The sequence below is a fragment of the Nerophis ophidion genome, linkage group LG07 (genome assembly GCF_033978795.1).
Source record: "Nerophis ophidion isolate RoL-2023_Sa linkage group LG07, RoL_Noph_v1.0, whole genome shotgun sequence".
Classification (NCBI taxonomy): Eukaryota; Metazoa; Chordata; class Actinopteri; order Syngnathiformes; family Syngnathidae; genus Nerophis; species Nerophis ophidion.
In genome coordinates this window covers 1,092,807-1,120,306 of record NC_084617.1, presented here as the reverse complement: position 1 = coordinate 1,120,306, position 27,500 = coordinate 1,092,807, and the positions used below count along the sequence as shown (strand labels likewise).

General features: G+C 42.3%; 1 protein-coding gene across 2 annotated transcripts in view; it reads left to right on the top strand.

Moving 5' to 3' along the window:
* pde4a (phosphodiesterase 4A, cAMP-specific) overlaps positions 1-27,500 on the top strand; it is a 150,555-nt gene that overhangs the window by 76,346 nt on the left and 46,709 nt on the right. The window contains exon 1 of one of the 2 annotated variants that reach the window (XM_061905089.1): positions 23,037-23,635. The exons of the other annotated variant lie outside the window; for it this stretch is intronic. Coding sequence (XP_061761073.1) covers positions 23,436-23,635 — 200 coding nt within the window. The 5' untranslated portion in view covers positions 23,037-23,435. Of the gene's footprint in view, positions 1-23,036; positions 23,636-27,500 lie in introns of those variants that run through there. 2 annotated transcript variants of the gene reach the window in all.

Here is a 27,500-nt window from a genome sequence, read left to right as displayed (position 1 = left end):
TGGAAGGAGCATCTTGAAGGAATAGAAGTAGGAGCAGACAAAAGTGCATGATTGGAAGGAGCATGTTGAAGGAATAGAAGGAGGAGCAGACAAAAGTGCATGATTGGAAGGAGCATGTTGAAGGAATAGAAGTAGGAGCAGACAAAAGTGCATGATTGGAAGGAGCATGTTGAAGGAATAGAAGTAGGAGCAGACAAAAGTGCATGATTGGAAGGAGCGTGTTGAAGGAATAGAAGTAGGAGCAGACAAAAGTGCATGATTGGAAGGAGCATGTTGAAGGAATAGAAGTAGGAGCAGACAAAAGTGCATGATTGGAAGGAGCGTGTTGAAGGAATAGAAGTAGGAGCAGACAAAAGTGCATGATTGGAAGGAGCATGTTGAAGGAATAGAAGTAGGAGCAGACAAAAGTGCATGATTGGAAGGAGCATGTTGAAGGAATAGAAGTAGGAGCAGACAAAAGTGCATGATTGGAAGGAGCATGTTGAAGGAATAGAAGTAGGAGCAGACAAAAGTGCATGATTGGAAGGAGCATGTTGAAGGAATAGAAGTAGGAGCAGACAAAAGTGCATGATTGGAAGGAGCATGTTGAAGGAATAGAAGTAGGAGCAGACAAAAGTGCATGATTGGAAGGAGCATGTTGAAGGAATAGAAGTAGGAGCAGACAAAAGTGCATGATTGGAAGGAGCATGTTGAAGGAATAGAAGTAGGAGCAGACAAAAGTGCATGATTGGAAGGAGCATGTTGAAGGAATAGAAGTAGGAGCAGACAAAAGTGCATGATTGGAAGGAGCATGTTGAAGGAATAGAAGGAGGAGCAGACAAAAGTGCATGATTGGAAGGAGCATGTTGAAGGAATAGAAGTAGGAGCAGACAAAAGTGTCGATGGATGAGTCACACTCGTCTCTTGTCTCTGCTGTTCTTCATCTTTTCTTCCAGTCTGGGGAAAAGAAAAGGTTGCAGAGAGGGAATAACCATCTTTGAGATGAACTAAAAATAAAAGCACACACACACACACACACACACACACACACACACACACACACACACACACCACATATATCTCCTTCCTGGTGTGGTGCCACTACATCTTTTTTCTCCTCCACTTCATCTTTCTGCTGCTGTCGACACGCCGCTTTCCTCTAATCAGGTGCACGCCGCCTTTAAAAAGCACTCTGTTCAATTCCCTCGCAAACACACCTGCCTCCCTGGCAACACAACACAACCAAACACAACACAACCCAACACAACACAACATCACACAACACAACACAACACCACACAACACAACACAGCACAACACAACACCACACAGCACAACACAACACAACACAACACCACACCACACAACACAACACAACACAGCACAACACAACACAACATCACACAACACAACACAACACCACACAACACAACACAACACAGCACAACACAACACAACATCACACAACACAACACAACACAACACCACACAACACAACACAACACAGCACAACACAACACAACACAGAACAACCAAACACAACACAACCCAACACAACACCACACAGCACAACACAACACAACACAACACAGCACAACACAACACAACACAACACAACCAAACACAACACAACACAACCCAACACAACACCACACAGCACAACACAACACAACACCACACAACACAACACAACACAGCACAACACAACACAACACAACACAGCACAACACAGTACAACCAAACACAACACAACACAACACAACACAGCACAACCCAACACAACCCAACACAACACAGCACAACACAACACAACACAGCACAACCAAACACAACACAACACAACACAGCACAGCACAACACAACACAACACAACACAACACAGCACAACACAACACAACCCAACACAGCACAGCACAACACAACACAACACAGCACAACACAGCACAACACAACATTCAGTCCCTCGCAGCTTGGTGTTGCTCTGCTACTCAGGACTTAGTCACCAATATTTTGGCACCGCTACCAAAATGTATTTCCATACTTTTCTAAATAAAGGGAACAACAAAAAATGTCATTATTGTCTTTAATTTAACAAGAAATGTTAGTGTAGATGAAACTTATGTTTATTATTGTCATTTAGTCCATCCATCCATCCATCCATTTTCTACCGCTTATTCCCTTTTGGGGTAGTCCTTCAATAAAATGTTGAACATACTAGACAACTTGTCTTTTAGTAGCAAGTAAACAAACAAAGACTCCTAATTAGTCTGCAGTAACATATTGTGTCATTTATACACCTATTATTTTATACACATTATGAGGGACAAACTGTAAAAATTGATTATTATTGTCTTTTTGTTCACTTACTGTTAATATCTACTTAATTTCTCTTCTATCTACACTTCTGTTCAAATGTAATAATCACTTTTTTGTTTGTTTACTTCTTACTCTCACCTGTTTACTAACTTTATATTTGATTATTAACACAATTATCAAATATGTTGTCTGTAGGAAGGTGAATTGTCTTGAAACACCCCATTTTCTGCTGAATGGTTTGAAAATCTAACTTAGATATTGGGTTCCACAATGTAAAGTGCTTTGAGTCACTAGAGAAAAGCGCTATATAAATATAATTCACTTCACTTCACTTATTCTTCTCTTCTTTGATACTTGACATTAGTTTTGGATGATACCACACATTTAAGTATGGATCATGTCGATACCAAGTAGTTACAGAATCATACAATGAAATGTAGTACCTAATACACTAATAATAATATGGTTAAGAAATACTGATGTAAAGGGTAGGTGTCACACTGTTTTCTGTTTTAACATGTTCTATCTACACTTCTGTTCAAATGTAATAATTACTTATTATTCTCTTCTTTGATACTTGACATTAGTTTTGGATGATACCGCACATTTAGGTGTGGATCATGTGGATACCAAGTAGTTCCAGGATCATACATTGGTCATATTCTAAGTCCTCGTGTGTCCAGGGACATATTTACTGACTTTATAAACATTATATGAATTTTCAAAAAAATGAAAGAAGATGTTGTGATTCCAAAAAATATCGACGTAATCATAGTAGTATTGACTAGATACGCTCTTGTGGTTGGTATCATTACAGTGGATGTCAGGTGTAGATCCACCCATGTCATTTGTTTACATTGTGACGGTGGTGAGCTACGATGTACTTTTTAGAGGCGTTATAGTACCGGATATGATTCATTAGTATCGTGGTACTATACTAGTAGTGATATACCGTACAACACTTGTCGGGATGCAACAACTCCAGATTTTGACTGTATGATTCTAGTCTGAGTAGGAATGTCCCGATAAACCGCATTAAGACTCCCCAGGGTTATTATTACCCTTTTCAATTCAAATGATGGTAAAACGGTGATTTATAACAAGGGATGGAAATCAAAAACCGGTTCTTGTTCGGAACCGACTTCCAGTGTTTCAGTACCTCGGACTTGCGAGCCAGTTTTTCAAACAGTTCTCTCTTGCACTTCAATAAAAGTAAAGATCCTGATGTATGTCCATGTTTTCCTGCTATTTGAGCTTCCAATGCCTCTGCTTGAGCCAACACAGGCAGCAAAGACATGAAATGGTCACTGAGGGAAGCCCTCGACCGTGGTACCTGTTGGTACCTGTTGGTGCCTGTTGGTACCTGTTGGGGTTTGTTTAAACTCAAACCAGTCAATGCTAAACTGCAATTGTGAGTGACATTCCAGCGATTATTCCCCTTTGCCTATTGATCGACCTTTACTAGCTCAACCTTTGCTACCTCAAGACCAAAGGTGCCATCAATAAGTCCACGTTTTATAGGTTGTGCCTTTCATCCCCGCCGGGACAACTCAGTGTCAGTCGTCTGGTTTAACCTTTAAGTGGCTGGCTAACATTCTCGCTTGTATGTTCCAATCCCCAGAGGCCATCAGGACATTGAGATGGTATTCCCCACCGCCGCTCAAACCTCAGCAAGTCTTTGCTTATTGAGCGTCCTCCTCCTCCTCAATCCTCGTCTCCGCCGCCCAAACAGATGGACTGACATGTCCCGTCTCACCTTTTTGGTTTTGTACTTGCAGCGCTTCAACTTAATGGACGCAATATTGTAGTAAAACACTTTGCAAATACACTACATATCTCAATCTGTGTGTGTGTGTGTGTGTGTGTGTGTGTGTGTGTGTGAGTTGTCGTGGAAATTTCTTAAAGACGATCCTTTAGTGACAAATAGCTTTAAAATGATTCATTAAAGTAACAAAGAAATAAAAACAAGCTTTGCAAAGCGAGACCAAACCAGAACGACACATCCATTCGTTCCAGCTTGTTCTGCCTCTTTTAGGATATGTCATGACAATTATACATTCTCAGAAGTCCCACTCTCCACGCTCATTAACATACAGTACCCCAGTAAAAGAATTTCCAAAGTCCTGTGAAGAGGAGGGGGTGTCGTTTGTCCAGAAGGGGGGGGGTCAGAAATAGATAACACATATGCCCGGTCAACTAAAGTCCACATGTCACATCAAAGACACAGGAGACAGAGCTTGATCAGATTAGATGTCTCTTGCAAGACTCCACATTACTAAGCCTAATAAACTACTTTCGGCGACCCGTTCAAAGAACATCATCTATTTAAACGAGTATAAGTCATTTTGCTATCACAGTGTGTGTGTGTGTGTGTGTGTGTCTAAAGAAATGTGTGATACAGGAAATCACAATTTAGGTGACTTGATTTACAGTTCTTCCGTGTGAGATCTATGCGAGCAGAAAAACAAAACAAAAAAATGGTCTCCCTCACAGTGTCTGCGCACGTCGGCCATCTTTGAAATGGTTTTCAGCACAGCGGTTCTTTGAAGGCTGATAAAATCAAAACCGTAGCAGTAATTAAAACTCTTTCATTAACTTTTAATCAGAAGCGTTCAATCTCTCTCCTGTGGTAGTTTGAAGCCGACACGACAAACACGCTCAGAGGAGATAATGTTTGAAGAAAGGTTACCATTTTTTTATTAAACTTTTGTTTTGAAGGGGGCATTGCAAACTTCCTGTTGGTTTTTGCTCGGGGTTGTCAGTACACGAAATGTAGGTCTAAGTGAGACCTACATAGAGGTTTTTGTTTCATGTGTTTTCTTCCTCGGAGCAGTTTTATCTGTGTTTTAATTCCTAGGGGGCGCTAGAGCGCAATTTTGAGTTTTGGGGTTAGGTTTTTGGATTAGATTGCAATTTTCGCCAGTCCTGATGTGTGTGTCCAGTTTGGGGAGTTTTGACGCATGTTAAGGGGGTCAAATTACAGCTCAAAGAGACAAAGGTGAGTGTTTTTACAAAACTTTTGTTTGGAAGGGGGAATTGCAAACTTCCTGTTGATTTTTGCTGAAGGATGTCAGTGTCTGAAATCTAAGGTCTATGTGAGACCTACATAGAGGTTTTGTTTCATGTCGCCACGACATTCCTAGTGGAACTTACAGGCAGTCCGTCTGTTTTCTTCCTAGGGGGCCATAGAGCGCAATTTTTAGTTTTGGGGTTAAGTTTTTTGATTAAATGGCTATGTTCGCCAGTCCTGATGTGTGTGTCAAATTTGGTGAGTTTTGAAGCATGTTAAGGGGGTCAAATTACAGCTCAAAGCTGCGGAATAATAATAAAGAAAGAAAGAATGAAACACTAGAAATTCAAGAGGGTCCTCTGTGCCAAAGGGACATTCGGTCCCTAATAAATAAACAAACCTGAAGACGTAACTTCACCTTTCTTTTGCGTATTACTACTCACCACAAGGGGGCAGCCTGACGAGGCTGAAATGAGCTCCTGATTGGAACTACACTAACAGTCAGTACCAGACTGATACTTTCTACTTCAATGATTATGTCAACAGTGTAAAGACAAACAACAGAATTTATTCAACACACTCATACTGACGTGTAAAAAAAAAAAAGACTTGGTACTTTTTTAGCACCGACTGAATCCCGCTGGTCCTCCCAGGCACCAGTTCTTGTAAAACAGTGTGATTTGATGCCTGGTACTGATACTTTTTAGAGGCGGTATAGTACTGAATATGATTCATTAGTATCGCGGTACTATACTAGTACCAGTACAGCGTAGAACCCTAATGAGAACTATACCGTACTTTGTATCAGACATAGGACGGATGTGCATGTAGGATCCAGGCTGGCCCACAACAAGATCATAGACTTATTGATCACAGTCTTGGACTACAATGCTAGTGGATAACAGGTCCTTGTTTAGATAAGAGATTTATTTTATGTTAAAGTATTTCACCAAATAACATAAACAACATTTTAGGCCTGAATGTCTATTTGAGCAAGAACCCTATTGATGATAAATGATGGCTACAAAGGTCCTAAGGAGCCTGTGTTGTTTGTAGCGGCTGTGTTGTTTGTAGCAGCTGTGTTGTTTGTAGCAGCTGTGTTGTTTGTAGCAGCTGTGTTGTTTGTAGCAGCTGTGTTGTTTGTAGCAGGTGTGTTGTTTGTAGCAGGTGTGTTGTTTGTAGCAGGTGTGTTGTTTGTAGCAGCTGTGTTGTTTGTAGCAGGTGTGTTGTTTGTAGCAGCTGTGTTGTTTGTAGCGGCTGTGTTGTTTGTAGCAGCTGTGTTGTTTGTAGCAGCTGTGTTGTTTGTAGCAGCTGTGTTGTTTGTAGCAGCTGTGTTGTTTGTAGCAGGTGTGTTGTTTGTAGCAGGTGTGTTGTTTGTAGCAGCTGTGTTGTTTGTAGCAGCTGTGTTGTTTGTAGCAGGTGTGTTGTTTGTAGCAGGTGTGTTGTTTGTAGCAGCTGTGTTGTTTGTAGCAGCTGTGTTGTTTGTAGCAGCTGTGTTGTTTGTAGCAGCTGTGTTGTTTGTAGCAGCTGTGTTGTTTGTAGCAGCTGTGTTGTTTGTAGCAGCTGTGTTGTTTGTAGCAGGTGTGTTGTTTGTAGCAGGTGTGTTGTTTGTAGCAGCTGTGTTGTTTGTAGCAGCTGTGTTGTTTGTAGCAGCTGTGTTGTTTGTAGCAGCTGTGTTGTTTGTAGCAGCTGTGTTGTTTGTAGCAGGTGTGTTGTTTGTAGCAGCTGTGTTGTTTGTAGCAGCTGTGTTGTTTGTAGCAGCTGTGTTGTTTGTAGCAGCTGTGTTGTTTGTAGCAGCTGTGTTGTTTGTAGCAGCTGTGTTGTTTGTAGCAGCTGTGTTGTTTGTAGCAGCTGTGTTGTTTGTAGCAGCTGTGTTGTTTGTAGCAGCTGTGTTGTTTGTAGCAGCTGTGTTGTTTGTAGCAGCTGTGTTGTTTGTAGCAGCTGTGTTGTTTGTAGCAGCTGTGTTGTTTGTAGCAGGTGTGTTGTTTGTAGCAGGTGTGTTGTTTGTAGCAGCTGTGTTGTTTGTAGCAGCTGTGTTGTTTGTAGCAGCTGTGTTGTTTGTAGCAGCTGTGTTGTTTGTAGCAGGTGTGTTGTTTGTAGCAGGTGTGTTGTTTGTAGCAGCTGTGTTGTTTGTAGCAGTTGTGTTGTTTGTAGCAGCTGTGTTGTTTGTAGCAGCTGTGTTGTTTGTAGCAGCTGTGTTGTTTGTAGCAGCTGTGTTGTTTGTAGCAGCTGTGTTGTTTGTAGCAGCTGTGTTGTTTGTAGCAGCTGTGTTGTTTGTAGCAGCTGTGTTGTTTGTAGCAGCTGTGTTGTTTGTAGCAGCTGTGTTGACGTGGTGAACAATAGCAAAGCTAGCAGGGTTAGCAAAAGCCCAGATCAAGGTGCAGTTTGTGCACCCGAGGAAACGCCTCCATTTTCATTTCCCATAATGCATTCAGAAAGATGCCTTGAACGCATCTGTCACCAAGACCCAGCAGACCAACACAATGCAAAGGCCAGGCTGGCAGCTGTCCTGGGCGCCGACACTCAGGTCCGAACGGGCTGGACTTGTTGGCAAGTGCACTTGAACGCCTCACCTTCTGGCTGGGCTTGTTGGCAAGTGCACTTGAACGCCTCACCTTCTGGCTGGGCTTGTTGGCAAGTGCACTTGAACGCCTCACCTTCTGGCTGGGCTTGTTATCAATTGTACTTGAACGCCTCACCTTCTGGCTAGGCTTGTTTGCAAGTGCACTTGAACGCCTCACCTTCTGGCTGGGCTTGTTGGCAAGTGCACTTGAACGCCTCACCTTCTGGCTGGGCTTGTTGGCAAGTGCACTTGAACGCCTCACCTTCTGGCTAGGCTTGTTGGCAAGTGCACTTGAACGCCTCACCTTCTGGCTGGGCTTGTTGGCAAGTGCACTTGAACGCCTCACCTTCTGGCTGGGCTTGTTATCAATTGTACTTGAACGCCTCACCTTCTGGCTAGGCTTGTTTGCAAGTGCACTTGAACGCCTCACCTTCTGGCTGGGCTTGTTGGCAAGTGCACTTGAACGCCTCACCTTCTGGCTGGGCTTGTTGGCAAGTGCACTTGAACGCCTCACCTTCTGGCTGGGCTTGTTGGCAAGTGCACTTGAACGCCTCACCTTCTGGCTAGGCTTGTTGGCAAGTGCACTTGAACGCCTCACCTTTTGGCTGGGCTTGTTGGCAAGTGCACTTGAACGCCTCACCTTCTGGCTAGGCTTGTTGGCAAGTGCACTTGAACGCCTCACCTTCTGGCTGGGGTTGTTGGCAAGTGCACTTGAACGCCTCACCTTCTGGCTGGGATTGTTGGCAAGTGCACTTGAACGCCTCACCTTCTGGCTGGGCTTGTTGGCAAGTGTACTTGAAGTGAAGTGAAGTGAAGTGAATTGTATTTATATAGCGCTTTTCTCAAGTGACTCAAAGCACTTTACATAGTGAAAGCCAATATCTAAGTTACATTTAAAGCAGTGTGGGTGGCACTGGGAGCAGGTGGGTAAAGTGTCTTGCCCAAGGACACAACGGCAGTGACTAGGATGCTGCAAGCTGGGATCGAACCTGCAACCCTCAAGTTGCTGGCACGGCCACTCTACCAACCGAGCTATGCCGCTCCAAACTTGAACGCCTCACTTTCTGATGCAGGCCTCCTAATGGAAGAAAGGAGTCAGGAAGTGACCTTTTCCATCATGCCAAGCCAACTTGAGTCTGTCGCCTGGAGGTCTTCATGTGACAGCCGGGAGCGCTGGTCTTATTATTACCTGCCGCAGTCTTTCACCTGGTCTGAGGCCGGGATGGACAGACGCCTTGAATTTACACGGCAAAACATTTGAGCCAACATGACTAAAGGTCTTTGATAATGGACTCTGTCTCTGTGATGGACATGTCTGCTCTCAGCACAGCAGCAAACACTCTAGTGCTAGCTTCAAGTCCACATGGAAACGGGGAAACAAAGCATTAACTGCACGAGTCAGAAGAAGGAATGCTAGCAACTACAGTTGAGGACTTGGGTCTCCATTGGACTGAATTCAATCCGTGCACAATTTTAACATGCCTTTTACAAAGAAAAACACTTTTCAGATCAGAAATATTGTTTTAAAAACAATACAATAAAGCAGGAGTAGGGAACCTATGGCTCTCCAGCCAGATGTGGCTCAATTGATGACCACATCTGACTCTCAGATAAATCTTAGCTGACATTGCTTAACATCGCAAGTAATGAATAATTCCACAGGTAATCACAGTTAAAAATAATGTTCAAAATATTAAACATTCTCGTGCATTTTAATCCATCCATGCTTTTTCTACCGCACCTGATCAAGAAGTCACATTAATGGTAAGAAGTATTTGATTTATTATTGGTTAGCTTCTTAATAACAATGTTATTAAAAATATTAAGAGACTTATTATACTCTAAAAATGCTGGTCTTGCTTCAAAATGCTTGCATTTAGTTACAGTGTTAAAAAATACATAATACAAGGTCACATTGTTATTGGAGACACACTGCATCCTATCAGTAAGATCAGAGTTAAACCAAGACAGGGCTAAGTCGGACATACCAACACATGTTTTGATACGTGCTATTAAAATATTATGATGGAGGGTATGGAAAGCAGCGCTAAGATGGAGGAGCAGCAACATAGATGACGCATCAGCATCCATCGTTTGCGATAGATTATTAGTCATTTTTGCGAGGGCTGTCTCCGTAGAGTGATTTGCCCTGAAACCGGACTGAAAGGCTTCACAGAGATTGTTAGATGCTAAGTGTTCGTTTTGCTGCCATGCAACAATTTTTTCAAGGATTTTCGAGATAAAGGGAAGGTGGGATACCGGTTGTTAGTTTACCATGTGGTCAGGATGGAGGTTAGGTCTTTTAAGGAGAGGATGAATAACCGCTTTTTTTAATCCTAGGGGAACAGTGCCTGAGGAAAGTACTAAGTTTTTAATATTTAGCACTGATGGACCTAATGATACAAACAGTTCCTTGATAATTATCCGAGGATGTTGTTTTTTTATCCCATTTACACGACGCAGGAGTTCCTCTAATGTTATTTCCTCAAAAAGAGAGAGATTATTTTGGAAGGCAATGTCCGTGGTATGTACATTTGTATCTGTTAAGATGGAGCTGTGACGTGTTGTCTTTAATCTCCTTTCTAATGACTTCACTTTTCTTATTAAAGAATTCAGTTGAGTGGGCGGAGCTACTGGGATGAGTCCCTTGTTGGATTAGCCGTGCTACTGTACTGAACAAATATTTAGGATCCTCTTGTCACGACTATGGACTATGTTGTGTTTTGTTATGTTTGGTCATGTTATGTTTTGCTTTTTTTGGACATTCATTTCTTGCGTTTTGCACTTCCTGGTTTGCTTTGTTTCCATAGTTACTCATTAGTTTCCACCTGGCCTCCAAGTCACGCCCCTGTCCTCAGCCTCATACCTGTTAGTAATCATCATCATAGTCATTATTTAAACCATTCTGTTTCTGTTCTCGTCCTGGCAACTTCACAGATCCCTCATATTCCTCCATGCCATGCCATGCCATGCCATGCCTAGTTTCCCTTCCTTCCGCTCATGCCACGTAAGTTTTTGTTATTTATGCCACAGTGCAAGTTTTTGTTTCACGTCTATAGTCATGCCATTGTGCTAGTTTTGTTTTGAGTAGTCTAGTTATTGGTCTCCGCCATCGTGCGTGTCCTTTGTTTGCCTTTTTGTAGTTTGTTTGTTTATAAATAAATTAAACATGTACTCACGTTCACGCCTGACTCGTTCCAAATTCCCTCTGCGTCGGAGAAACAACCAAAGTCCAAGTCCTTGTGTAACACTTTTGAGGTGTATTGATAAAATTGGAGTAGTAATTAGTTTTAGCTGTGCCAAGAGCATGTTTATAAATGATTAAACTCTCACTCCATGCTTGATGCTCTATAAAACATGTTATGTAAAGCAGTTTTTCAGCAAGCACCACCTCAGAAAAATGTGGCTCCAGGTCTACAATCATAATGACCAACATTAAAATATAGGCCCAAGTAATCATTAAAACAGGGCAGGAGTTTTATTTAGCAAGTATATTTTATATTGTTGTCAACTCTAACATCATACACAATTTGAACAGTAACACTGTGTTTGAATATAGTAAAATAAAAAACAGAAAATGATTTGGTGAGCCACTGGATGATGTCACTGCTGGCACACACAAGCATTGATGGAGGAAGTGTTGGACATGTAGACTATTACACATCCTGTTGTGGCCCTTTTGGCTGCTCCTCATCACGCCAGTGCCATGACTTCTTGCTTGAATTCAATCCAAATATCATCTCCTTTTTCTTCTCAGCACTATCCTTCACACTCACGTTCCTCCTTCCAAGGATGGGAACAACAAAGTTATCTTTAATTGAAGCTCCAAGCTCATGCCAGCAAGTAAAAGCGATGTTTTGTTCAGCTCTCACCTGCTTCACGCTCACATTTTATCCACGGGGAAGATCCTTACCTGAACTTCTGCTGAGGAAAAGTGTGGCGTGCAAAAACAGAGGTGTGGGTGACATGTAGGGCTGTACGCTATACCGCTACTAGTATAGTACTGCAACACTAATGAATCATATTCAGTACTATACCGCCTCTAAAAAGAACCGATCAGACACCCCGCCACCCTCACCATCGTCGTCACCTGCTCACCTCGCTGCTTTTACCAGCAGAGGAGCATGTATGGCAGCGCACACACACTGAGTACTTGCAAGCAGACACAGTGTGTAGACAGAAAAGGGAGAATGGACGCATTTTGCTGTAAAAAGTCAAGATAAAGGTGAAGTTCTAACACTGAAACACCCTCAGGAAGAGCTGCTTTAACACATGCAGCTAACATCCCTCCACAGTGTTTTAGCTACTTCTAAATCACTAATCCTGGTCTCCATGGTGACAAATAAAGTACGTTTTATACAAGTACCATTATCACTGCAGGACGAGGAATAGCTAAACATGCTTCACTACACACCGTAGGAGGATACAGTAGCATTAAAATGTAAACAAATGCCATGTGTGGATCTACACCTGACATCCACTGTGATGATACCAAGTATATGAGTGTAAGTAGTCGATACTACAAAGATAACATCAGTATTTTTTAATCGTCACAAAATCTTTTTTCTTTAAAAAAAGAAATGTATATTATGTTTATAAAGTCAGTAAATATGTCCCTGGACACATGAGGACTTTGAATATGACCAATGTATGATCCTGGAACTACTTGGTATCCACATGATCCATACCTAAATGTGTGGTATCATCCAAAACTAATGTCAAGTATCAAAGAAGAGAAGAATAAGTGATTATTACATTTGAACAGAAGTGTAGATAGAACATGTTAAAAGAGAAAACAGTGCGACACCTACCCTTTACATCAGTATTTCTTAACCATATTATTAGTTTATTAGGTATTACATTTCATTGTATGATCCTGGAACTACTTGGTATCCACATGATCCATACCTAAATGTGTGGTATCATCCAAAACTAATGTCAAGTATCAAAGAAGAGAAGAATAAGTGCTTATTACATTTGAACAGAAGTGTAGATAGAACATGTTAAAATAGAAAATAAGCAGATATTAACAGTAAACGAACAAGTAGTTTAATAATCATTTTTTACAGTTTGTCCCTCATAATGTGTATAAAATAATAGGTGTAGAAATGACACAATATGTTACTGCAGACTAATTAGGAGTCTTTGTTTGTTTACTTCCTGGTCTGCATCAGCAGATGAAATGTGACATATAACGTCCATCCTGCTGGACATGACTTGCAACATCAGCAGATAAAAAAGAGCCTTTGAGTGTGGGCGTGTCCACCAGGCTGCTGGGTCACCTGCTCTCTTACTTCCTGCAGCATTTAGCAGCTGGTCAACCTGGGCCACACCTGTGCTGTGGCACTTTGGAGGGGCGGGGCCGTGTGGAAGGATGAGGGTGTGGCCTGATCGGGCCGTACAACACCACCACTACCATGATGATGGTATGTCCTGATCCTGGCCCCACACTGACACCTACAACACCACCACTACCATGATGATGGTATGTCCTGATCCTGGCCCCACACTGACACCTACAACACCACCACTACCATGATGATGGTATGTCCTGATCCTGGCCCCACACTGACACCTACAACACCACCACTACCATGATGATGGTATGTCCTGATCCTGGCCCCACACTGACACCTACAACACCACCACTACCATGATGATGGTATGTCCTGATCCTGGCCCCACACTGACACCTACAACACCACCACTACCATGATGGTGGTATGTCCTGATCCTGGCCCCACACTGACACCTACAACACCACCACTACCATGATGATGGTATGTCCTGATCCTGGCCCCACACTGACACCTACAACACCACCACTACCATGATGATGGTATGTCCTGATCCTGGCCCCACACTGACACCTACAACACCACCACTACCATGATGGTATGGCCTGATCCTGGCCCCACACTGACACCTACAACACCACCACTACCATGATGATGGTATGTCCTGATCCTGGCCCCACACTGACACCTACAACACCACCACTACCATGATGATGGTATGTCCTGATCCTGGCCCCACACTGACACCTACAACACCACCACTACCATGATGATGGTATGTCCTGATCCTGGCCCCACACTGACACCTACAACACCACCACTACCATGATGATGGTATGTCCTGATCCTGGCCCCACACTGACACCTACAACACCACCACTACCATGATGATGGTATGTCCTGATCCTGGCCCCACACTGACACCTACAACACCACCACTACCATGATGGTATGTCCTGATCCTGGCCCCACACTGACACCTACAACACCACCACTACCATGATGGTATGTCCTGATCCTGGCCCCACACTGACACCTACAACACCACCACTACCATGATGATGGTATGTCCTGATCCTGGCCCCACACTGACACCTACAACACCACCACTACCATGATGATGGTATGTCCTGATCCTGGCCCCACACTGACACCTACAACACCACCACTACCATGATGGTGGTATGTCCTGATCCTGGCCCCACACTGACACCTACAACACCACCACTACCATGATGATGGTATGTCCTGATCCTGGCCCCACACTGACACCTACAACACCACCACTACCATGATGATGGTATGTCCTGATCCTGGCCCCACACTGACACCTACAACACCACCACTACCATGATGATGGTATGTCCTGATCCTGGCCCCACACTGACACCTACAACACCACCACTACCATGATGATGGTATGTCCTGATCCTGGCCCCACACTGACACCTACAACACCACCACTACCATGATGATGGTATGTCCTGATCCTGGCCCCACACTGACACCTACAACACCACCACTACCATGATGATGGTATGTCCTGATCCTGGCCCCACACTGACACCTACAACACCACCACTACCATGATGGTGGTATGTCCTGATCCTGGCCCCACACTGACACCTACAACACCACCACTACCATGATGATGGTATGTCCTGATCCTGGCCCCACACTGACACCTACAACACCACCACTACCATGATGGTATGGCCTGATCCTGGCCCCACACTGACACCTACAACACCACCACTACCATGATGATGGTATGTCCTGATCCTGGCCCCACACTGACACCTACAACACCACCACTACCATGATGATGGTATGTCCTGATCCTGGCCCCACACTGACACCTACAACACCACCACTACCATGATGATGGTATGTCCTGATCCTGGCCCCACACTGACACCTACAACACCACCACTACCATGATGGTATGGCCTGATCCTGGCCCCACACTGACACCTACAACACCACCACTACCATGATGATGGTATGTCCTGATCCTGGCCCCACACTGACACCTACAACACCACCACTACCATGATGGTATGGCCTGATCCTGGCCCCACACTGACACCTACAACACCACCACTACCATGATGATGGTATGTCCTGATCCTGGCCCCACACTGACACCTACAACACCACCACTACCATGATGATGGTATGTCCTGATCCTGGCCCCACACTGACACCTACAACACCACCACTACCATGATGGTATGTCCTGATCCTGGCCCCACACTGACACCTACAACACCACCACTACCATGATGATGGTATGTCCTGATCCTGGCCCCACACTGACACCTACAACACCACCACTACCATGATGGTGGTATGTCCTGATCCTGGCCCCACACTGACACCTACAACACCACCACTACCATGATGATGGTATGTCCTGATCCTGGCCCCACACTGACACCTACAACACCACCACTACCATGATGGTATGTCCTGATCCTGGCCCCACACTGACACCTACAACACCACCACTACCATGATGATGGTATGTCCTGATCCTGGCCCCACACTGACACCTACAACACCACCACTACCATGATGGTGGTATGTCCTGATCCTGGCCCCACACTGACACCTACAACACCACCACTACCATGATGATGGTATGTCCTGATCCTGGCCCCACACTGACACCTACAACACCACCACTACCATGATGATGGTATGTCCTGATCCTGGCCCCACACTGACACCTACAACACCGCCCGCCATTACTGTCCTGTATTTCTTTCACTGCTGGGTGTTTCGCCAAATCACCAGGACCTTTGGCACACACCTTAAAGAGGAAGTGCACTTACATCATGTATATATTACATGTTATTATGAATGTTACTAGATACTACATATACACTTACATCATGTATATATTACATGTTATTATGAATGTTACTAGATAATACTAATATACTTACATCATGTATATATTACATGTTATTATGAATGTTACTAGATACTACATATATACTTACATCATGTATATATTACATGTTATTATGAATGTTACTACATGACATATATACTCACATCATGTATATATTACATGTTATTATGAATGTTACTAGATACTACATATATACTTACATCATGTATATATTACATGTTATTATGAATGTTACTAGATATTACATATATACTTACATCATGTATATATTACATGTTATTATGAATGTTACTAGATACTACGTATATACTTACATCATGTATATATTACATGTTGTTATGAATGTTACTAGATACTACTTATATACTTACATCATGTATATATTACATGTTATTATGAATGTTACTAGATACTACGTATATACTTACATCATGTATATATTACATGTTATTATGAATGTTACTAGATACTACGTATATACTTACATCATGTATATATTACATGTTATTATGAATGTTACTAGATACTACATATATACTTACATCATGTATATATTACATGTTATTATGAATTTTACTTATTATTTTAAGTACGCCTTACAGTCTGAAAAATTCGGTATATATATCCTATTCAAATGGATTTCTTTAAAATTTGGAATTGATGTAGAATCAGGACGAACACAAACTGTGATTTATTTGTGCACCCTGATGTTCTACACACAGAATCTTCATTTAAATGGTGAGGCACTTTTGCTGTTGTTTCAATTCCACAGGCAGTCTCAGCACATCACCGGCAAAGCACTTATTTTATAGTTTGTACACGCTATTGAGCAATTTTTATTAAGATCTTAGTAGATTTTCTTTTCAGAGATCATCTGGTGTCAAGTCCCAGTTTGAATTGGTTCATAAACAGAAGAATGTGTCTCAATCTAGTTTAGCTGCTTAAATAAAGCCTCTATCATCATGTTAGAATCCAAACTTTACCCAAATGCTGCAATAAAAATAAAGATATTCCTCCATAATGCCAAGAAGTGAGTATGATGAGAGTCCAGCAGGTTTGTGGTAATGTCTGCAGCCTCCGAGAGGATACTGATGATGCTTTTTGCTGCAATTACACACACCACTGCATTTACGTGCCCACCAACGCATCACCAGCCAACCGCTGCCTTGCCAAAGAGTGAATCTTCCTCTCTTGGACTTCCTCAAGGCTTCATCCCTCCACTGTGTGCCTCGTACTGGAAATGTCCACATAACAGGAAGTCAGGCGGGCGCCGTGCCTGAGAAGAAACACAAAGGGCAAGCGGAGGGGGGGGGGGGGGGGGAGCGCTGAGGGCACGTGGCCCCCGGGAGCGTGGCCCTGCTCGGGGAATATGGGGGCCTCATGTTGGGACGGTGATTGAGCCGCTGTGATTACATTGTCCAGTCCAGCAATCAGCCAGGTGCTAAATGCCTGCTGAGCCTCCAGCAGCTCCAGCAGCTCGTGCTTGCAAGTGCCAATAAGCATCTGTGCTGTGCTGGCTTGGCAGACAGGAAGCGGGGGCAGCAAATAACTGTCATTCAACTCCCAGCCGTGTGCTGCTGGGAGAGAGGGAGAGTAAGAGAGAGAGAGAGAGGGGGGGGTCATCAAAAACATGAGTGCACATAACGGCAAATAGACTTTTGATGATAAAGGTGTAAAAAGATGTAGAATGTCTGGATAGGCCCCTCCCACCTCCAAAGACATGCACCTGGGGATAGGCCCCTCCCACCTCCAAAGACATGCACCTGGGGATAGGCTCCTCCCACCTCCAAAGACATGCACCTGGGGATAGGCCCCTCCCACCTCCAAAGACATGCACCTGGGGATAGGCCCCTCCCACCTCCAAAGACATGCACCTGGGGATAGGCCCCTCCCACCTCCAAAGACATGCACCTGGGGATAGGCCCCTCCCACCTCCAAAGACATGCACCTGGGGATAGGTTGATTGGCAACACTAAATGGTCCCTAGTGTGTGAATGTTGTCTATCTGTGTTGGCCCTGTGATGAGGTGGCAACTTGTCCAGGGTGTACGCCGCCTTCCGCCCATATTAAGCTGGGATAGGCTCCACCACCCCTGCGACCCTGAGAGGGACAAGTGGTAAAACATGATGCATATATGTATATATATAATATATAAAGGAGGCGTTGTGATTATTCCATCTTGTTTTCAACGGAGGGTGCTTACAGACATCAGTCGTTTACCAAGCAAAGGTAACACGCAAGGACATTAACACATCCGACACGTACATAGGATTAACCGAAGGAGCGTTCAAAACAAGATGGAATAATCACAAGGCCTCCTTTAGAAACCAGACTTTGCAGAATTCTACAGAACTCAGCAAACACATTTGGAACCTCAAAGACAATAATGTTGAATATTCAATAACATGGCAAATTCTTGCATCCAGCACACCTTACAACAGTGGTAATAAAAGATGCAACCTATGCTTCAAAGAGAAACTGTTAATTATATATCACCCAGACCTGTCATCCCTCAACAAGCGCAGTGAAATCATTTCAACATGCCGCCACAGACGGAAACACCTCCTAGGTAACACATGAGCCAATCACCACACCCTACGCCTGCTTGTACCCACCCACTCTGTGTTCTATATAAACCATTGTATGTGAATGCTTCCATTAAAATCTCCTGATGATTGAGGGAACCCCTCATGAAACACTTCTGTAGAGATGAAGTAGTCTTGTGATTTATTCCCACACCTACATATATATATATATATGTGTGTGTGTGTATATATGTGTATATGTATATGTATGTGTATATACAATGGGAGAATCGCTGTGGATACTTACTGAATGTTTAAGACCAGATGTCACTTTTCCATGGCTTTCTTTAGACTCCTACTGAGCTCGCTGGAGAAAGGCTATAAAGACTTCAGAAGGACAGAAAGTAGCAATCAGCCTAAGTAGCGAGAGGGACTAAATAAGCCCACAGATCGATTAGCCCGCCCACAATGGATGTGCTGCCGAGCACAGAGTGGCTGCTCTACAAGGCAACCCATTAGTTGATGAAATGTTTGCAACAAAAAAAGCATATTTCAATTTGACCTGTGCTTCGTGCATCAAAGTTTGTACGATTAGGTGTTTGTAAGTTGAGTGGCAGGGTGTCTGCTACTCACTGTTGACACAATAACAGCTGCTCACTAAGTCTGCACGCTGTACACTGACTACTCTAAGTCACATGACTGTGTGATCAAACATAGAAATGATCAAATAAATAAATGGTAAATAGTTGGACTTGTATAGCATTTTTATAACCCTTTAAGGAGCCCAAAGCACTTTGACACTATTTACACATTCACACACACACACACACACACACACACACACACTAACACACACACATTCACACACACACACACACACACACACACTCACAGACACACATTCACACACACACACACACACACATTCACACACACACACACACACACACACACACACACATTCACACACACACACACACATTCACACACACTAACACACATTCGCACACACACTCACACACACACACGCACGCACACACACACACACACACACACACACACACACATTCACACACACACACACACACACACATACACACACACACACACACACACAAGGCCAAGCACAGCGTCACTTTCCAGCCCCGATGTTGGATGTCAAAACACACAACATGTTTTGGGCCCGTTTTATCATGATGTGTAAACATGAGCTGAGCTGAGCTTAGGTGGGGTGACTCCAACTACAAACCCTGTTTCCATATGAGTTGGGAAATTGTGTTAGATGTAAATATAAACAGAATACAATGATTTGCAAATCCTTTTCAAGCCATATTCAGTTGAATATGCTACAAAGACAACATATTTCATGTTCAAACTGATGACATTTTACCCAACTACTTTGGCACGTGTTGCAGCCATGAAATTCTAAGTTAATAATTATTTGCAAAAAAAAATAAAGTTTATGAGTTTGAACATGAAATATGTTGTCTTTGTAGCATATTCAACTGAATATGGCTTGAAAAGGATTCGCAAATCATTGTATTCTGTTTATATTTACATCTAACACCATTTCCCAACTCATATGGAAACGGGGTTTGTACTTTCTCTCTTTTTCTAGCTTGCAAATCCTCCTTGCACACACACACACACACACACACACACACACACACACACACACACACACACACACACACACACACACACACACACACGCTCGCACACCTTCTTGTATTTGTGATCTACTTGAGACCTCCTAGCATCCACCCTTTCTAAATATACAAAGATGTATATCTACAACATGAATAATATATACACACTATGCAAATTAGTGTTGTCCCCATACCAATATTTTGGTACCGGTACCAAAATGTATTTTGATACTTTTCTAAATAAAGGGCACCACAAAAAATGGCATTATTGGCTTTATTTTAGCAAACAAAATGTTAGTGTAGATGAAACTTATGTTTATTATTGTCATTTAGTCCTTCAATAAAATGTTGAACATACTAGACAACTTGTCTTTTAGTAGCAAGTAAACAAACAAAGACTCCTAATTAGTCTGCAGTAACATATTGTGTCATTTATACACCTATTATTTTATACACATTATGAGGGACAAACTGTATAAATGGATTATTAATCTACTTGTTCGTTTACTGTTAATATCTGCTTATTTTCTCTTTTAACATGTTCTATCTACACTTCTGTTCAAATGTAATAATCACTTATTCTTCTCTTCTTTGATACTTGACATTAGTTTTGGATGATACCACACATTTAGGTATGGATCATGTGGATACCAAGTAGTTCCAGGATCATACATTGGTCATATTCAAAGTCCTCATGTGTCCAGGGACATATTTACTGACTTCATAAACATAATATACATTTTTAAAAAAGTAAAAAAATATTTTGTAATGATCAGAAATATGGATGTATTCATAGTAGCATCAACTAGATACACTCTTATGCTTGGTATCATTACAGTGGATGTCAGGTGTAGATCCACCCATGGTGTTTGTTTACATTGTGACGCTGGTGAGCTACGGTGTGTAGTGAAGCATGTTTAGCTCTTCCTCGTCCTCCAGTGATAATGGTACTTGTAAGAAATGTACCTTATTTGTCACCATGGAGACCAGGATTAGTGATTCAGAAGTAGCTAAAACACTGTAGATGGATGTTAGCTGCATGTTTTAAAGCAGCTCTTCCTGAGGGTGTTTCAGTGTTAGAACTTCACCTTAGTCATCAGTTTTTAGGACAAAATGCGTCCATTCTCCCTTTTCTGTCTACACACTGTGACTGCTTGCAAGTACTCAGTGTGTGCGCTGCCATACATGCTCCTCTGCTGGTAAAAGCAGCAATGACACTGGACTGGTATTTTTCAGAGGCGGTATTATACTGAATAGGATTCCTTAATATGGCAGTACTATACTAGTACCAGTATACCGTACAGCCCTTATGCAAATATAAAAAAGGTAAGCTTTTAGTTTATATATTTATTTATTTTTGTTTGTTTGTAATAGGATAGGATAGGTCTTTATTGTCATTGCACAAGTACAACAAAACTTTGTTTTCAGCACAAACCTGTTCAAGATTAGACAAACAAACAGTGTACAGGATTACAGAACAAGAACGCTGACGGGTCGCCCCGTAAAAGATAGAAAAAAGGTCAACGCTGGGGAAGGAAGAGTAAAAAAATACAATCTACACTGGGAAGAAAAAACCCTCCATAGCAAAGCACATGTAGATATGACAACATACATCTTGAGATATCTAGCAACTGAGGGAAGGGAGTTCGGGGTCATGATGGTTGGCTGCAGCTCTCAGGTGCTGACCATCCATTCATCACCCCTGTGGGATTTGCGTTGAGGGCGTTGGGTTTGGGGTGGGGGGTGTATGTGTGGCGTATATTTTTGTGGATGTGTGTGTGTGTGTGTGTGTAAGCCCGTAGTGTGTCTCTGTTCCGCGGCCTTGATGTATTGTGCAGTCACTTGTCCAAAGTCAACAACAACAGGTGTGTGTCCATGAGAGACAAGAAGGGAGTTTGTTGTGTCTTTGCCGCACCGTCCTGGTTCTTAATCTTCATTATTTACTTCAAGTTGTTACAGTTTGTCTCTATATACATATTTATTGAAATGTTTACATTAATTCTGGCCAAAGGGGGAGCATTTCAATTTACTTGTTATTGGGAACACTTCAAATTTCTTCCACACACTTGTTATTTCATATGTTGGCCAGAGGGGGAGCACTTTTAAAAGCAACACACAGTCAATTTGAAAACCCCTCCTTTTTGTTAGCACCCTCATGTTGATGGATGTCACCATCAGGGCTGAAAATGAGATCTCTGTTTTCAGTGGGGGTTTTTGTAAGGTGTTTAAGGCGGATGACAGAGGAGTCAGGGACCACAGATGGCCCCTGTGCCGCGCTTTGGGCGACCTAGCTGTAGAAGCTAAGAGTTAATGGCCACCGTAGTCTTAGTAGCCTCATCATGTCCTTGTTCATCCTAAGCTCACATATGGCTTGTCTTACGGCAGCACCTGAAGTGCTCCAGTCAGCCCTTCACCTGCCGCCTTTTTCCAGGGATGAATAGGGAAGTCCTTCTCCAGCTGCCGTCTTGTTTGATCATATATTGCTGCCTTTGCACCTGTCCATCTTTACTTGTGTGTGCACATTCAATCAACAAAAAAAATGCTGACTTTGGAGCAATGTTCACAGACTCTAGTATCTGGCTCTCTGTTAGATGCAACGGTTTTCCATATTGGGACCATGATTTATGTCCTTACTTGTTCACACCTCCTCATATGGAAGCTACTTTCCAGTGTCTCAAGAAGGGTAGCAATAGAAGAAGACACCCCCCCCCGACCCCCCTGGGTGAGTGTTGTGTTGCCTGTGGTCTGGGACTGATCAGCTTTCCTGTTGCAGCGAGTGTGAGCGCTGAGATAAGGACATTGAGAGCTGGGGGGCCTGAAGTGGGGAGCTGGAGAACAAACACAAGTCCAGCAGATCATATATCATCATGTGGAGGACCAGACCTGGGCTGCTTAGGCAAGGAATCATCATTGTTAGGAAGGAGGGTCTTGAGGAAGGATTTGACCTGTTCAAGGCCAGAAGATATGCTTTGACTCTGCATGAAGGCATGAAGGCATGAAGGCATGCGGGCCCGAAGGGAGGAGTTGTTATTTGAGCCGGTGTCAAGGTCAGGTGGTCCTGGGCCCGCCTGAGCTCGCCAAAAGGTGATGAGGCAGGAAGCCGGCGTGGCTGGAAAATACGCAGAACAAGACGGGACATTTTTCAAGTCGGGCGCTTCGTTTTTTCGGGCCGGACGATGAGTCAGGGGAAGCTGAGGCGACAGTTGACGTTGTGGGACGGTCCCGAGGGTCCCCCCCCTCCTCCGGCGCCGTCCTTCACCTCGCCGGTGTCGCCCGGCGAGCAGACCCGTGGACACGGAGGCTCCGTGCTGTTCCGGCGCTTGAAACTCAACCGCAGCATCCAGGAGCACAGGCGCTCGTCTCAATGTTACGGAAGGTAAACCACACTGAGGCTATGGTTAGCATGTATGGTTAGCACCTAGCAAAGCTGCTGATGTTACACCTTTTCAGTAAAGCTGAATCCATGACTATTAGGTTCAAAAGTACAAAATTAGGTCAAATGCTAGCATAAAAAGTTAGCATGCCAACGTTAGCCTGATAACGCGGGAACAGCTAGCATACTTCTAAGATGGGGCTAAATATCAAATTCCATGACTATTAGGTTTAAAACATAAACATTTAGCAAAAATGCTATCATAAAACGTTGCTGTGCGAATATCAGCACACTGACATTAGCATTAGCAAATGTGGAACTTGGGAAAATGTCCCATTTTATTTCCGTGGTAATTTAAGAGTTTCTGGAAAAGTGGGATTTAAAAAAAGATAATAAATAAATCGAATGATTGTCTTGAAGGAGCTGAGTTGGTTGGTGTTGGAAGGCTTTGAATCGGTGAAGAAATGCGGAGCTTTGGAAAATGTCCCATTAGTTTTAATGGTAAACTGTTAGCATGCTAACCTTAGCCTGATAACAGGTGAAAGGCTAGCATACTTCTAAGATGGTTCCTAGTAATACAATTCATGAGGTTAGGACTAATTGAATCTGTTGCGATGTGGGAACTGTGGAACTTGGGAAAATGTCCCATTAGTTTTAATGGTTAGCTTGCTAACCTTAGCCTAATAACAGGTGAAAGGCTAGCATACTTCTAAGATGGCGCCAAGTAACAGAATCCATGACTATTAGATTAAAAAGTAAGAACTGAGACCAAATGCTAGCTTGGGAAAATGTCCTGGTCATTTCAGTAGGAATGTCCTGGTCCTTTAAGGCAGTGGTCCCCAACCAGGCCGCGGTATTAATTTTTATTTCAAAAAATAAATAATTAAAAAAAATTTTTTTTTTAAATCAACATAAAAAACACAATATACACTTACAATTAGTGCACCAACCACAAAAACATCCCTTTTTCATGATAAAAACTTCCCGTTTTCATGACAAAGGGAAAAAAAATAATAATAATGAGTCTTGTTCACGAGTGAGGGAAGAGTGGATGGTGAGATCGACAGGCGGATCGGTGCGGCGTCTTCAGCAATGCGGACGTTGTATCGATCCATAGTGGTGAAGAAGGAGCTGAGCCGGAAGGCAAAGATCTCAATTTACCGGTCGATCTACGTTCCCATCCTCACCTATGGTCATGAGCTTTGGGTCATGACCGAAAGGATAAGATCACGGGTACAAGCGGCCCAAATGAGTTTGGGTCTCTCCCTTAGAGATAGGGTGAGAAGCTCTGCCATCCGGGAGGGACTCAAAGTAAAGCCGCTGCTCCTCCACATGGAGAGGAGCCAGATGAGGTGGTTCGGGCATCTGGTCAGGATGCCACCCGAACGCCTCCCTAGGGAGGTGTTTAGGGCACGTCCAACCGGTAGGAGGCCACGGGGAAGACCCAGGACACGTTGGGAAGACTATGTCTCCCGGCTGGCCTGGGAACGCCTCGGGATCCCCCGGGAAGAGCTAGACGAAGTGGCTGGGGAGAGGGAAGTCTGGGTTTCCCTGCTTAGGCTGTTGCCCCCGCGACCCGACCTCGGATAAGCGGAAGATGATGGATGGATGGATGGTTCAATAAGTCTTCTGTTTTCAAATGTTTGTAGAGTAGTACAAAGTATGGTTTTAATACTGTCCAAAATATACTTCTCAATCAGTCAATAACTACAAGACTTGGTCTAACACACAAAGTCCAGGTGTGGCCCACCGCTTCATTTTACCTGGCCCGCCAACACCTGGAAATGATGTGTCAATAAAGTACTTCATATTTTCTCACTCAACGTCATGGATTTTTTTCACTTTGAAAGAAAAAAATATTTGTACTGCTTTTAAACTTTAATAGTATCCAATATTGCAACAAGTATTGCAGAATATCATCATACTTTCCAAACATGTTTTAGTGTAAATAAAAAGACTTAACTTTACAGCAAACTGACCATCAAATTCATAAAAATGACAATAAATGTTACGGTTTTCTTTACACCGTATTACTGTAAATTACCATTTTTTTGCATTAAAATTCTCTTGACTGAGCTGCCAGTTTTTTACTGTAAAATCTTGTTTTTAAGGGTGTATTACTGTAAATGTAGAGACGCTACATTTGTTTTGAGGGTAGAAAAATTGGCAGCCAAGTTGTCAGAATAATAAAAGAACTTGTAGAGTTTTTCCATGAACAATAATATCATTTTGTAAAAACCAGGTCACTTCAACAGAAACATTCTGGTTACTAAGCTGACACATTTTTCCATAAAAAAAAACAAAAACAAAACAGTGGTACTGCTTTCCTATTTACTGTAAAATGTTGCAAAAAATAAAGTATATTTTACAGTAAAATGTTGTAAATGCAAAGTTTTGACTGTAAATGGACAGTCTATTTAATTAAGAATTGCTCTAATGCTAGCATGAATTGATGAAGGTGGACCCCGACTTAAACAAGCTTCAAAACTTCTTGGGGTGTTAGCATTTAGTGGTCAATTGTAGAGAATATGTACTGTACTGTGCAATCTACTAATAAAATATGTACTGTACTGTGCAATCTACTAATAATATGTACTGTACTGTGCAATCTACTAATAATATGTACTGTACTGTGCAATCTACTAATAATATGTACTGTACTGTGCAATCTACTAATAATATGTACTGTACTGTGCAATCTACTAATAAAATATGTACTGTACTGTGCAATCTACTAATAATATGTACTGTACTGTGCAATCTACTAATAATATGTACTGTACTGTGCAATCTACTAATAATATGTACTGTACTGTGCAATCTACTAATAATATGTACTGTACTGTGCAATCTACTAATAAAATATGTACTGTACTGTGCAATTTACTAATAAAATATGTACTGTACTGTGCAATCTACTAATATGTACTGTACTGTGCAATCTAAAAATAAAATATGTACTGTACTGTGCAATCTACTAATAAAATATGTACTGTACTGTGCAATCTACTAATAAAATATGTACTGTACTGTGCAATCTACTAATATGTACTGTACTGTGCAATCTAATAATAAAATATGTACTGTACTGTGCAATCTACTAATAAAATATGTACTGTACTGTGCAATCTAATAATAAAATATGTACTGTACTGTGCAATCTACTAATAAAATATGTAGTGTACTGTGCAATCTACTAATAATATGTACTGTACTGTGCAATCTACTAATAAAATATGTACTGAACTGTGCAATCTAATAATAAAATATGTACTGTACTGTGCAATCTACTAATAAAATATGTACTGTACTGTGCAATCCACTAATAAAATATGTACTGTACTGTGCAATCTAATAATAAAAGTTTCAATCAATCAATCAATCAATCAAAAAGCAGAGGTCGGCAACCCGCAGCTCTGGTGGCTCTCTGGAGTTTTTTCAAAAATATATGAAAAATGGAAATGATGAGGGGAAAAAACATATTTTTTGTTTTAATTTGGTTTCTGTAGGAGGACAAACATGACACAAACCTCCCTAATTGTTATAAAGCACAATGTTTATATTAAACATGCTTCACTGATTCAAGTATTAGGCGAGCGCCGTTTTGTCCTACTCATTTTGGCGGTCCTTGAACTCACCCTAGTTTGTTTACATGTATAACTTTCTCCGACTTTCTAAGACATGTTTTATTTTTCTGTCTCATTTTGTCCACCAAACTTTTAACGTTGTGTATGAATGCACAAAGGGGAGTTTTGTTGATGTTATTGACTCGTGTGAAGTGCTAATCAGACATATTTGGTCCCTGCATGACTGCAAGCTAATTGATGCTAACATGCTATTTAGGCTAGCTGTATGTACATATTGCATC